The following is a 13,855-nucleotide window of genomic DNA, read 5'->3' as shown; positions in this document are numbered from 1 at the left end:
CCTTGAATAACGTCTCCAGTAAATTGGGATGTGCATTTTTGTTGCTTCAAGCCAGTGTTTCTCAGCCTATAGTTCGCACACAGACTTGGTAATGACCATAAATTCAGGGGTGTCCATCCTCCGGTCCGCAACCAAATGCGGCACCTCAAGTGAATTTCATCCAGCCCACGGAAGGTGATCCAGTAGAAAAGTATAAAGTGTTAATACGCTCAACTCGATAAATGTGTAGTTTAGCCATATTTAACTTCATGAAAATACGGGGGGAAATTGGGATTCATTCGGGGATATCGCCAATTATCACAATAAAATTTTCAAATGTAAGTGAAGTTGCGAATTTCAACCGACAAATTGATTTAGGCAAGTGAAGAAGCCAATTGCAGCCAGAAAAATTGTCGAAGGTAAGTTGACAATTACAGCCAGAGAAATTGTCGAAGACAACTAAAGTTGCCCTTACAGAGAGAAAAATTGTCAAAGGCAAGTAAAGTTGCTAATTACAACCAGAAATTTTTTTTCAAAGGCAAGTAAAATCGCCGTCTATCGCTAAAAATACTGAAAAATCGCCAATGGTGGGAAATAGAGGGTCAATACAAGTCACAATTGGTAAAAATGTAATTCACCAAAAAAAAACGAGATGAAAAAAATGTGAGATGTATATATATGTACTTTTTGACTATAATTAATTATGATAGATCATATAATTATCATAATATAATTCATAAGTCATGGGAATAATTTTAATTCTTGATTTCCAGAAATTTAAGTAAGTCTTGTTGAAAATAAGAGATATAGCGAGACATTTTATAAGAAAAGGCCAAAATTATAGGAATGTCCCGTAAAATATAGGCCATATGGTAACTTCCCTATATTCAGGGTGTCTTGTAAGTGCTAATGAGGCCTTTGTCTCATCAACCGTCTATCGTAGAGATATGAATTCAATTTAAAAATGCTCAAAATGCGTTTAAAACGTACTCTGTACCAGTTTTGAGAGTGCACATACAGTGTGTCCCAAAAAATATTATATGGTCACTTTGTCCTCCAACTTCCAATTAGACACTTGTTGCCCTGTCTTTTTTCTGGGTCCAACATGATTTAACTACAATATTCGCAGGTATATTCGAATACAAAAATCGGAGAAAAGTTGGGCAAGGACAGCATAAATGAGGGAAAGGAGCGTTATCCGTGCGTTTTTGCTGCCATTTCTCAACTTTTCTCATTTTTGAATGAAAATATCTCAATGAATATTGTAGTTAAAAACATGGGATTTCTTTTTTGTTGAGCTCAGAAAAGACAGGCAAGTTTCTAATTGGAAGTTAGAGTACAGGGGGACGGTATAAAAATTTAGATTTTTTTTTTTATTTTGTTACACCCTGTATTTTCACTCTCAAAAACTGGTGCCGGGTAACTTTCAAACACTTTTTGAGCATTTTTTTTTTAAATTTGAATCATCTCTACGCCAGGTGGTTGATGAGATGAAGGGTGCATCAGCACTTACAGGACACCCTGTATATACAAGTTTCTAGCCTGTGGACAGCTTACATGCCGCATATCTGGTCCGTGGACTGAAAACGTTGTGCACCACTGCCCTAATTCAATGAGAAATTATTCAGTTGCATGCAACTGATACTAGTAATATTCACATTGGGTGCAAATAAAAACTTAGACTTTCATTATTAATGTTTTAATGTTTCATCGAAAAAAATACGGGAATTGAGATTCCTGATTTACTTACAAGAATATAATCAATTTTCAAATAAATTTACAATTATTGTGCTGAAAGTGAGGAAGTGTGAGAAAATGAAGGCTAACTTGTAATCGCAGTGCGTAAAAATGTATTTTAAAGAAACAACGTTGATCACACACACACACACACAAGATTTTAGAGGTTACTATACGAGTATTTCAATGAGAAAAATACATGAAATTGGGATTCACTCACGTGAATATCGTCGAAGTCTTCCGGTAAGTTTTGCAACATTTCTGAAACCATCTTCGATAGGACATGTTGCTCCACGTTGTCATTTCCTAACGAGGACATCGGAGGTATCACTACCATTGAATCTAGCATAGTCTCCACATAATCCCTTTGATACCTAAAATATATTGATTTGGCTCATAATCCGGATATCCAAAACTCCAACGATACCACAAAAAATTCTGGAATCAATCTCATTAAAGGGGGTGTGTGTCATTTACAGGGTGTCTTAGGATTTCCCATGAATTTGTAAATACTTTGAAGTTCATAAAAACTCAAGGAATTGATATTTTTGAATGTAATTTGCGAAATTGATAAATTCAGTGAAATTACAGGAATGTCTATTTCCCGTAATTACATTCGGAAACATGGAATTTTTTTTGTTTCCTCAGGAGACACAGGGCAACAACTTCCTAATATGATTTTTAAGGGCAGTGTCTACAAAATAAAATAAAAAATATATATATTTTTTTTTTTTATTTTGTTGCGCACAGTATTTTCACTCTCAGAACTGGTACAGGATGACTTTCTTGACACATTTTGAGCAGTTTCCAAATTGAAATCGATCCTCTACCACAAACATTTGATGAGATAAAGGCTTCATCAGGACTTATGGGACACCCTGTATAACCCCCAACACGAGTGTTGCTCTATCAAAAATAAAATCACAAATTCCTTCAGAAAAAATACACAAAAAACCCCTCAAAATTCAAACAGAATAGACTTTATGGATCGGGAAGACGTTTTTAAGATGATATAGAATAGCAAGACATGTCATGGAATCGTATTTTATACTCTCCCTCTCAAAGTCGTGGCTCTTATTTTTCCAAAAAAATGACACTATTTATATAAAAATACACTAACGGAAGGTAATAGAAAATAGTGACTTCAATAAATAGTTCTCTTGGGGCATAACCTGTCAGCATCAAAAGGATAAAAATAACCCCCAAAAAAAAATACATACAGTATATATATTTTTTGGAGAAGGCCTAATGACCGCATGAAAATACACAGGGTAAATGTTTCCTTTATATAAAAGACGCTAAGAGAAATAAATACTATCGAAATGGTATTTTATTGGGAAAATAATGCCATGGGAAAAGCAAGTTTAATGGCTCGGAATGAGTTTCTTATTTTTATTGTTCTATTTTTTTTCTATTATTACATGTATATCCAGTATTTATTTCCTTTTTTTTTTCTCCTGTTTTTGTAGCTGTTTATTTATTTAATTTATTTACTTTGTTTTTGATGCTAGAAATTTTCCAGTTACTTTGAGGATTCTATTAAAAGCGGGAAATGATTTGGAAATTTCACTATAAAGAATTGTTTTTTGGAAAGGATTTGTATATAGTAACAATAGGCTTTTTTTTCGCTTTTAATACGTTTATTCGCTTATTATTAATGGTATAATTGTTTTTTTTTGGAATCGTTTATATATTTGTGAAAATGTATGGATATTAATGAGCTGGGATTTAATTATTATTAACATTATGTGGTTTAGGAAATGAGTTTTTTTTTTGGAATGTATCGAAAATTATTATTTTATGGCTTATATTACTGTTATTGTTATCATGGTTATTATTACTTTTTTGTATTGTTTACAGGGATCTCGGTTCAGTCGTTGTTGTATGAAATCTGATCTGTGGGGTGATGTACGAATTTGAACTATAAGCTCGTTTAATTATACGATTTTTTTTTTAAATTCTTATTTTAATGTCCGTGTAAAGATGTCAAAAAAATAAGTCGTTGCGGCGATAATGAACAATGTGGAACAACAATGAATTCTGAAAAATGGTATTTGATGACATCCGTACGAATGTGCATTATTCTAGCGATATTATTTGTACTCAGTGAAATTTCGATACTTGATAATAATCAGCGATGTTTAGCTCTAAATATTGTTTTCTCTCAATGGAAGGTTCTTAAAACTACGCATTTTATGAGGATCGTATCCGATAACACACATATATTGTATCGATATAAAGTTTTTTTTTCTGATGACATTCTGCAACAATGGATTTTCCTCGTGATATTACAAAACAATCGATTTTCCTAATTATATTACAGAATAATGTATTCTACTACCGATATTCTGCAACGATGGAACCCCACTTTTACTCGTGGTCCCCCGAAAATATCGGTGTCTTCCATTAACGGCAGCAGAAACTACAGCCAGCTACGGCTAACAGCGAGAATGTTCTCGTACGATGGAGGACATTGTCCAGTACAGTTAATGTGATGCGATAACAATGCGATCTACTGGACTGAAAAAGAACTAAAACAAAGTTTCATGCTCCTATCGAGATCTTTCACCACAAGTGCATGCTTTGCCAAATGATAACAGTAGTACTGTGTTGTAGTCTACCAACGGTGCAGAGGTGCGTTTGTGCATTAATTTGATTAAAACTTTTCAAGTAATTTATTTATATTTTGTTCAACTCTTTTATTTTGCAATTCTACAATTGGACCGTGAAAAGAATATTATCCATAAGGAACCTATGGTTATGAGTATTAACCCATTTACGAGCAGGCTTTCACCAACAAATTTTGGCAATATGCAGTTGAACTGGCAGAAATAAATCTTAAAAACTGGTGTCATTGTTTACACATCGGAAATGAAAAAAACAGATAAGGATAGCAAGTTTCGTTCTTTCACCCTCTCCCAACAACCCTTTCCCTGTGAATGTCATATTACATTTTTAAATCGTCAAGTCGTAGCGACGGAGAGAAGATAAAAAATATAATAGTAACATAAAGGAAAAGAGAAAGAATCGGCAATTTTCTTTTACACAGGGTTATCAATGAAGAATCCCAAAAGAAGTGAGAAAGTGCTCGATGGTATTATTCCTCCACACTACACAAGGCCATCTCGTTCCTGGTCTTTAAGGGGTTTTGAGGAAACTATCGGGGCTAAATTATCCGTGATTGCGTATTTTCCGATAATTTCAGAAATTCACATGAATATACGTAATAGGCTTCTCTTGGAGACAAAATGGCTGACCCATCCATATAATCACTGAATAATTAATATTTTCACTATTGTTTCAATCCTCACGTCTTTCCGTAGTTTATCATTGTTAAGAATATTTCTTTTTATTCACGACAGAGAATTAGCTAATACTGTAATATAAATGAGATACGTACGTGATTTCGGCATTCCTGTGCAAGCCAAATACCTCCGAATTATCATTTTCCGGCAGTTGATGCTGGATGTAGTCGACGTAGTGCTGCAACGAATACAGCTCTGGAATCCCGTATTCGTGGTGGAACAGTCTGTCGGCATATATGACCCTCTCTGTGAATACTTCGTCGCAGTAGGCCGTCAGCAGTCGCTTGTCGTACTCGTCGGTGACGCGACCGCCATAATGGATCTCGTTCAGCATGAAGCGAATCGTTCCCCAGCATATACCCTACAGAGAGAAAACAACGCATCCTCGATATTTTACGCATCACGCGAGAAGTTGAGAACAACAACAAAAATACTATAATAATTGTTATATAAGTGATGCGTAGTCCATAACCTTCTTGTCATCCAAGTCGTCCAGATGCTTCTGCAGGAACCTCACGGAAGCCATGAGATCAGCCTGGTCGAAGTCGTAGGGAACATTCCAGCCGAGAGGGCCGAACTTTTTACGCTCCTGGAGGATGGTGTGGAAGAAAGCCAACGTGTACAGCAACCGTCGCCACTGCGTAGCGCCACTGTACTCCAATATATCATCGGGAAAACTCGAGAAGGTACGTTTCAGGCTCGGCTTTATACCTTGAGGTGGTTCGTTCGTGAATCTCAAGGATATCTTGGATGAATTAGACAAAATTAATTATATGCAGTGAAACCTCGCTACAACGATGGTCAATACAACGATAAAACCCTATGCAATGATATTTTTTCAAATCCTATTCGGAATTGCCTGTAGTCTAAGGTTTAACTTCTCTCGATACGACATCTTTTACCGCGATAAATCCTTTTATAATGATATTTTTTGAGGGCATTTCGAAACTGATAAAACGATATCTCTGCTTTCAATATGTTTTGAAATTCCCCCAAACAGTTTTTGTTCTTTTAAGAGAGTCTAATAACATCAGTACTATAGCATTATCTACCCTTTAAAAGCGTAATCCATGTTTGACTGACGTTGATTTTGTTTTGCGCAATGCTTTGTTTTAAAATTGTTTTTCAATTAATTTTCACACAAAGTTTTGTATGAAATTAACATTTTCTTTGAAATTGGAAGATCTAATGAGTGCCATAGGGTTTTTTAAAATTTGTTCACAAAGAAATTCAATTTTTTATGATTTTTCAATTATGAAATTTTTGGAAATTTTATCCGGCTTTGCGATCTGGAAATTTTTTTCCCATGACCATATGTGCAGAAATAACTTTATTTTTTTTAAATATCAAAAAAACATTTTTTCTTAATTTTTTTTTGTCACCTGACACATGTTGTTTCCCCTAAATCATAATTAATAATTATTTTAATTAAATTATATTAATTTATATTAATTAAAAAAGGTTAATATTGGAAAGTTTAGTAATTATTATAATTACGAAGAAAACACGCCAAATTAATATTCATTTTTTTTAAATTTCTCAAATATTTTATTATAAAGGTACCTGCAATTATTTACAACAAATTGATCAATTTGGTCATGAGTTGGAGGAGCGGTCAGAAATGGAGATGCCGTAAAGCTAACTCCTGTGCGGTAAACTACATTACAGAATGAAACAACTAACTGAATTTTATCCATCAACTGATCAATTAGTTTTTGCTGCGCATGAAATACTCATAAATGCATTTCATGATAGTAGAAACAATGCCATTTCAGAAGAGATACCAAAAACAGCATATTTTGGCGTCGCCTGACGATAATCCTTGAGATATAATACCCCTTTACAACACTATTTTTTCTTGTTGTTTATATTGTTATATCCAGGTTTCAATGTATATGGAAATAAGGTTTCTTATTCAAAGTCGATAATTTGAAAAGAAAATATATTAATTCACGGTATGTTAAAATTTTAAACATTACCTGTAGTAAGCTCATTGGAAACTGTTCGTGTTCTTCCGTGGTAATCCATAACCTGAACGATTCCTTGACTGTGATGGGCGGCGATGAGAAAATTTCCAAGATTTCTACGCAAAAGTCCAGACTAAGATGACAGTTTTGCAGCATGGCCCAATGACCCGCCGTCATCGCGTTCAGGACGGCTTTTCTAGCGTGCACCTCTTGACCCTGTCCCATAGAAACCGCAGCGAAATCTGCAATGCGCGAGGACTTGTAAGTTAATTGAAAATAAATCAATGTAAATTAGTTATTAGTTAGCCCCTTATCTTGATAAATATGAATTAATTCAGTGTTAGATGGCGCGCACAAATTCGAAAACCTTACATTTTTCCCAGAAAAAAAAAGACTGACCAAAGGTAAAATACGAATTTGGAACTAATTACTCGTTTTCTACGATTAATTTTCCTACCGTGATTAATCGGAAATGTCGTATAATAACGGGACATTACTAAATAATATGTATGGGAAAATAATTGCACAAAAATTTAGTTGTTCGTTCTGGTTTCCGTTTTTTTATTCAACGTAAGGTTATTGTTTTTGACTTGCTATCTGTCACTGAATTACTGTTGTACCGTAATGAGCATTTTTGTCGACCACAGTCATTTTCTGCACACGAGGACGAATTAGAAAGGGACCTACAATTTATTTCCGATTCCGAACAACAGCTTTTATACTCACCGAGAGGTTGGTGCGCTAACCCCTCGGTGTGGGATTCTTGCCTGTAGTAATCTTTTTGTTTTGTCGTACCGCCGTTGCTGTTGTACCCCGGCGTCAGGAAAGTTTCTGACAAGGACAAAACCGAGCATCCAACTCGCGATACCTCTACACATCCTTTGGTACTTTAGGCGAGCATCTTCTCGACCTGGGCAACCGCGCCCTGTAGCGTAATGAGGGGTGTGACTTGGGTGCATACTCTCATTTTTTATTTTATTTTACACGACGCCATAGCCGCTGTGTATGAAATAAAGAGATGATTCATTCCAGTTCCAGCCTCAAGAGTGACCCTCCATGATTGAAAATTGTGCTCAAGTCTCTCAAAAGATCTCGTCTTTTGTTACGCCTACTTTTATAATAACTTGTGTCCTCAGATTTCATGAAAACAACTCAAAAGTTTCTTTACAGTGCTTTGTGGTTACATCTTACAATCTTGATTGAATTTTTTAACTGTGGCTGATAAGTTATCAAATCATTATTGGTAGGAGGTTATAGAATCATTGAGATGTTTAAGAATTGGGGTAACTTTACATTCGTTACAGGCACATGCAATTACACATAAGGTCAGACCAACTTTTTAACAAGTTAAAGAGATTAATATCAAAATGGGCATCTTCGACTAGAAAGATTTACATATTGTAGGCATAAAATAATAATTTCTCGAATTTATATTTGTAATAAAAACAAAATTTATTATTTTTTTTTAATTTGTCCTTAATTATCTCCAGTGGGATCATATGAAAACAGCGCTTCGAAAGGCGATATATCAAAGAAATAGTATACCCCCAGTCACCCCACCCCTGAAGGCGTGATTTGGGTACGACTGTGAATTAGTTTTTCTTCATTATGGTAAGTTGTAAAACGCCATAAAAACATGAAGAAAAACCTCACAGACGGTACAAAGAACGGAACCTGTTCATAAGTCGGGGAGTGGCTGTGGTGTTTTAATTCAGAGTAGAGAGTACAAGTTACCGATTCCTTTCTTCTTAGTCAAGTTGGCGATCGCTGAAGTGGGATCACTGCCAGGTGACAAGAGACATACCATTGGAGTTCTACAATCAGACTCCATGCAAAGCTGATCCAGATCTAACATCGGATATTCGATGAACTTGCTTCCCAGCGAACCTTCGAGGAAACAATACTCAATACCTGCACATACTAGATATTTAGCCGAAAAAAAAACTTGCAAATTACGTTGACATGTAAATGCTATTAGGCAAGAGATAATTAATTCAATTACTTGCCAATTAAATAATTCAATAAATTAACTAAATTATAATTTCTTACATACTTTTTACATATGCCTTAGCCTGAGGCATCAATTTTTCAGGGAAACAGCTCCTTATCAATATTAACGAATCGAAGTCGCTCAATTTCTCGCAAACATCCGAGAAGTGAATGTTCGTCGGATCATCGGATTCGAACCATTTCCTCCATGATCTTTCATTATCAGAAATCTGACGAATAAAATATAATATCAACATGATTAGAGTTCGCTGAAGGTACAAATTATCGTCCAATAGTAAGCCCGAATCTACAAAAGATTTTGTATAATAGTAGCAACGACGTACAGGGTTTTTAAAATTAAACGCCCTCAACTCATACGATTTTATTAAAGAGGCAGAGCATTCCGACACAGATTACGTGCTTACCACTGACCAAAGAATGAATAGTACGGAAATTCATTGTTAGGTGACGTTCTTAAGCTCGACAAATCATTCTGTGAATGTTAAATATGCTCCTCTTGTTTAACAGTTATGTTTTTCATTCACAAAGCCGTGTTTTCTGCACGCAGCAATTTTGGCAATTAATGCCATTTAGCAATTTCCTAAGCAGAAATTCTGCCTATTAGCAAGCTTGTCGAGGAGGCGTATCGTCGCATTCAACGTATGGCCCACCGAACACTTTGATAACGTGTGTGTAGTATAGCTTATTGGCCTACGAGCGTTTCTAAAACGTGTAATGTGGCCCGTGGTGTGAGAACAGTGGAAGACGCCTGCCCTAAAACTTATCGGTTAATGCTGTCTCTCAGATGTGATAGAGATTGGGTGGTTCTCGAAGGTGTCCTCGAATAGAAAGCATGGTGAAAATCATAAAAAAAAACCTAAGGGGAACGTATCGATCACGTGGTGGAATGATTTGCCTAGCGTTGACTCCACCTATCGGCCAATTTTTAAATTTTTTTTAATATCTTTTAAATATTGAGAGATCATCTGAAATGCATGTTTTCCGAATTTTTTTGTGGTGTGTTCACCAAGTTTAATTTTGACAACACTGTATTTTCATCTACTTCATTTATGCTGTCCAATCAGTTAACCCTTACAGTGGCAATCCCGAGTTATCTTGGGTTCTTAAACCAATAACATATCGGCAACCCCGAGCCCAGTTTTGAGGTTTATTCTCCTGAAAACATTTTTTCTTCCTTTCCCCTCCCCGTCATGTCAATCAATTACCAGGGGGCAAAGTCACCTATTTAGTCTTATTACAGACGTAGGAGAGAGAAAGGATGTTTTTCCTTTCCCTTCGAGGTTGTATACGATTATGATTACACCATAAATAACAAAGAGAGAAAACGGTAGATTTTTTCCTTTCCTTTTTTTATTATTATTTTGTGTGTGTGGGGGGGGGGCGCATTCATTAGCTGACGAGATCGGGAAGAAAATATTCTTCTTGAAAATAGGAGGCAATTTCTAGAAGGTTTTGTGATTTCCACTGTGGCAGTTTTAATGCGGATAAGGAAAATTCAAAAAATCGCTTAAAGGGTTTATGGTGTGAAGGAAGAGAGCGGTACACTGCCTGAAGAATGTCTGCAGTTGTCCTGTAATGAATGCCACGAAGTGGTTCCTTCATCATACATAGCTACGAATAGAAGCTTTTAGTAGACACCGGGATTAGTTTCCACTAACTACTCTTTATATATTCTGGGGAGAGAGGGAGTTTACCGGTGAAGATCAACTTAATCAGGTAAAGCTCTGGTAGGTAATTAAGTGGGCCACGGAGTGCTGTGAAAAAAGAATCGTGTGTGAAGAAACAGATTTTAGCATGGTTATAAAACAACCATGTGTTGGAGTGAAATATGGAGTGAGACATGGTTGAAAGCAATATGACTCTGGGAACCAGCGGAACTATCCAAGATAAAAACCACCTCGGCCTGAAATCATGTACTGGTGGTGAGTGTATTTCAAATGGGAGATTGGCTCGCAATCATGCCTTGAAGTTCGGAAACCGCAGAAAACCAACTCTAGTCACCAACCACCCTGCCGTCAACAGGGCTCAAACTTAGATACTTATGATGAGTCGTGTTCAAGAGTTCTAGTGTTCATGCCATATTTCTGCTCGGGAAACATTCTGGATAACTTAAATGAGACACTATCCATAGCACCAGGGCCATCTGAATCGATAGACCCATACAAACATGGTGACTCTCATGTTCATACGGGGCCTAAATGATGTGATCTGGCGCTATATGATTTTGACTGTAAGTATGTAATCTGTTACATCATCTAAGTACTGGGCCCAGAACGTCAAATTTCATGGAAAGCCTATTATTGATGATGAGCTTCATAAAATAACCTCCAAAGAGGTGACGGTCGAAAAAAAAGTTAACAATTGTGCAAACGATGTTCTCGGTGTCTCTACAGCAGCACTGCTACTATAAGCAGAAAATTGGTGCTAGTATTCGCTAGCATAGAATTTTACCGTTATTTCTGATAGAAATGAATACTTACGTGGCATAATATTTTACTGAATTCAGGTAAAGTAGATAGATGGCAGATTTTAAGCCAAACATAATCAGGTATCCAGGTGTATGTCTTTGATTCGACGACGTTCGATTCCGAGGAGAAACCTCCGGGAAACAAGAAAAAAAGCAAAGTTTCGAATTATTTTCGAGGTTTGACTGATAGGAGAGATATCTTGTGATTGTTATTAAGATTTTTATTACTATTTCACATTGGACTTAAGCATGTTCACCTTTGATGAACGCCATGACCTGTTCTCCTGTTATCTTTCCTTGTTTCAGATCCAGTCTGAGAGCCAACATCAGGACGAAAAGGAATTTATGCTTCTCGTAACATCCACGGACCTGATACCTGTATATCTCGTACGTTAGATGCTCCATAACGTTCAGAATTCTGGTAGCTGTGTTAGAATCTGGATCAGCCCTTTCGGAAAACAGAATCAAATATAAAATATACAGGGTATCCAAAAGTAATGGCTTATATTGAAAACACCACACTTGATTATTTACGAATTTAAGTTTCATTAAAAAAGACAACTTCCTTCAAGCTTAGTTGCAGGTTAATCAAGTTCAATGTGAACACCTTTAGTGGCTCTGCAGACGTCTAAACCGTATTCGATCAAACCACGTGTTCAGTAGCATTTGTGGTGTCACGAATCCCTTAACAATTAGGGATTGGGGCATCTCGCCTCAACACCAATGGAAAAAATTCATTCCAGCTCTCACCGTTTTATTACCTCTTTTTTATCCCTTCCCCCCTCGTTTGGCAGACTAGGTCATTCTCACCCTGTATACATGAGAGAGAGCTCATGGGGGTGGGGGTTGGTGAAGGATGCGGTTGATTACGAAAGAGAAATACACAACACTCATTTTTTTATACCTCCCCCTCTATTTCTAACGTGCAAACTTCTAACATGCGAACAAGAAAACCAGTTTTCCAAAGTGCCACCATCTCAAATACAGATCGTCCAAGTTTGTTGTCAAAAGCCTGTACTTTAAGGGGTTAAATCCACCGCTGCTGACACGGTTTCAAATTATCTTCACATTTTCACTCAATTCATACACGGCATTTAAAACGCGTTACTAAAATTCAGCTAGCTTTCAATCTCATGCTGTGGCGTCCACATTCTGCTACTTCTTACTACTACTACTACTACTGCTGCTGGTGCTGCTGCTACTACTACTACTACTACACGTATGAACCTCGTAAACATCATCTGAAAACTTCCAGTGAGTTGGTGCATGTGGAAATTTGCCAAGCATGTTTTACGTACTGTTGTCAATTTCTTTTTCATGAGAAATGCCTGCACCATGTACTGCATGGATTTTAAATGTTTTGTGCATGATTGCGCTTATTTGTAGCGAATTTTTTTCGAATGTGAGATAGGCTCGAACATGCATCTTGAAGTTGAAAAACCACCTTCAGCCGATCACCACGCTGACTGTCAGGATGTGGACGCCGTTGGCGAGCTGGCAGTCAGTACAAATGCTGGGGTTGGGGGGGGGGGGAGTCTCAGCAACTGTCGAAAGTGCGCATGCGCAGCCTTGGTAGTGAACTTGGAGCCATCCTCTATTGACAGTGTAGAACTTTCATACTAAAGCGTTTGCGGTTCTCTTAGAAAAACCATCGCTTTTGGATAACTTTAGCTTTGATAGAATATATTTCGACGTGTTCAGAGCTTTCTCTGCAGCTGTAACAAAAATTTTTACACTAAATTCCGAAAACTGCTCTCTTAATTAATGACGCAGCAGTAAAAAAATAGTTTGGAAGCGATCGTCTGATGTCCGATAGAGAGCGCATCATTCCGGTTTGTTGATTTCGTAACTTCGTTTTTTATTGAAAAGTTGTCGAGTCTATACTTTTTAATAAAATGTGTACAAAAAAATGTCATGTGCCGATCCGACTATTGGTCGCAGCTGCAAAAATGCCCTGAACATGACAAAGAATTTTTATAGTCATTCGCTTTGAAGCGATTTCGAACATGTTTCATCAGGGGTCAATCTTGATTTTTCAGCAGCACTTACTTCTTCAAAGACAGATCGAACAGAGTAAGAAACTGCGGCAACGACGTCTGGTACATGACGTTTATGCTGCTCATCTCTACCATCAGGAAATACAACACGCTGCCCCTGGTAGCGACTGGCCTGAAAGCCTCACGCGTGACCATCAGTTTGTCTCGAGTTTCCGCAGCGCTGCGCAGTTTCAACGCGACTCTTTGAGCCATGGATTTGGTGCTCTGGAGCACGGCTATCAGGTCCTCGTTATCGACCAGCGATCCCTGAAAAATAAAAATTATTAGAATACGGGGTTTGTGAGATCAACAATCGATTACTCAGTCTCATTGGCATCCATGAAAAAGCACAGT

General features: G+C 37.0%; 1 protein-coding gene across 1 annotated transcript in view; it reads right to left on the bottom strand.

Moving 5' to 3' along the window:
* Nucleotides 1-13,855, bottom strand: part of LOC149078498 (dynein axonemal heavy chain 5-like) — a 146,803-nt gene that overhangs the window by 19,601 nt on the left and 113,347 nt on the right. Inside the window, exons 64-72 of the mRNA XM_089241005.1 lie at nucleotides 13,515-13,768; nucleotides 11,723-11,913; nucleotides 11,479-11,597; nucleotides 9,042-9,207; nucleotides 8,723-8,875; nucleotides 7,001-7,230; nucleotides 5,494-5,766; nucleotides 5,117-5,382; nucleotides 1,937-2,090 (exon numbers count right to left, since the gene is read on the bottom strand). Of these exons, the coding sequence (XP_089097131.1) occupies nucleotides 1,937-2,090; nucleotides 5,117-5,382; nucleotides 5,494-5,766; nucleotides 7,001-7,230; nucleotides 8,723-8,875; nucleotides 9,042-9,207; nucleotides 11,479-11,597; nucleotides 11,723-11,913; nucleotides 13,515-13,768 (1,806 nt within the window). The remainder of the gene's footprint in view (nucleotides 1-1,936; nucleotides 2,091-5,116; nucleotides 5,383-5,493; nucleotides 5,767-7,000; nucleotides 7,231-8,722; nucleotides 8,876-9,041; nucleotides 9,208-11,478; nucleotides 11,598-11,722; nucleotides 11,914-13,514; nucleotides 13,769-13,855) is intronic.

This window comes from Pholcus phalangioides, unplaced genomic scaffold, assembly GCF_987345545.1.
Source record: "Pholcus phalangioides strain wild (caught in Gottingen) unplaced genomic scaffold, Ppha-v1.0 ptg000013l_1, whole genome shotgun sequence".
Classification (NCBI taxonomy): Eukaryota; Metazoa; Arthropoda; class Arachnida; order Araneae; family Pholcidae; genus Pholcus; species Pholcus phalangioides.
This window is presented reverse-complemented; position numbering and strand designations above follow the sequence as displayed.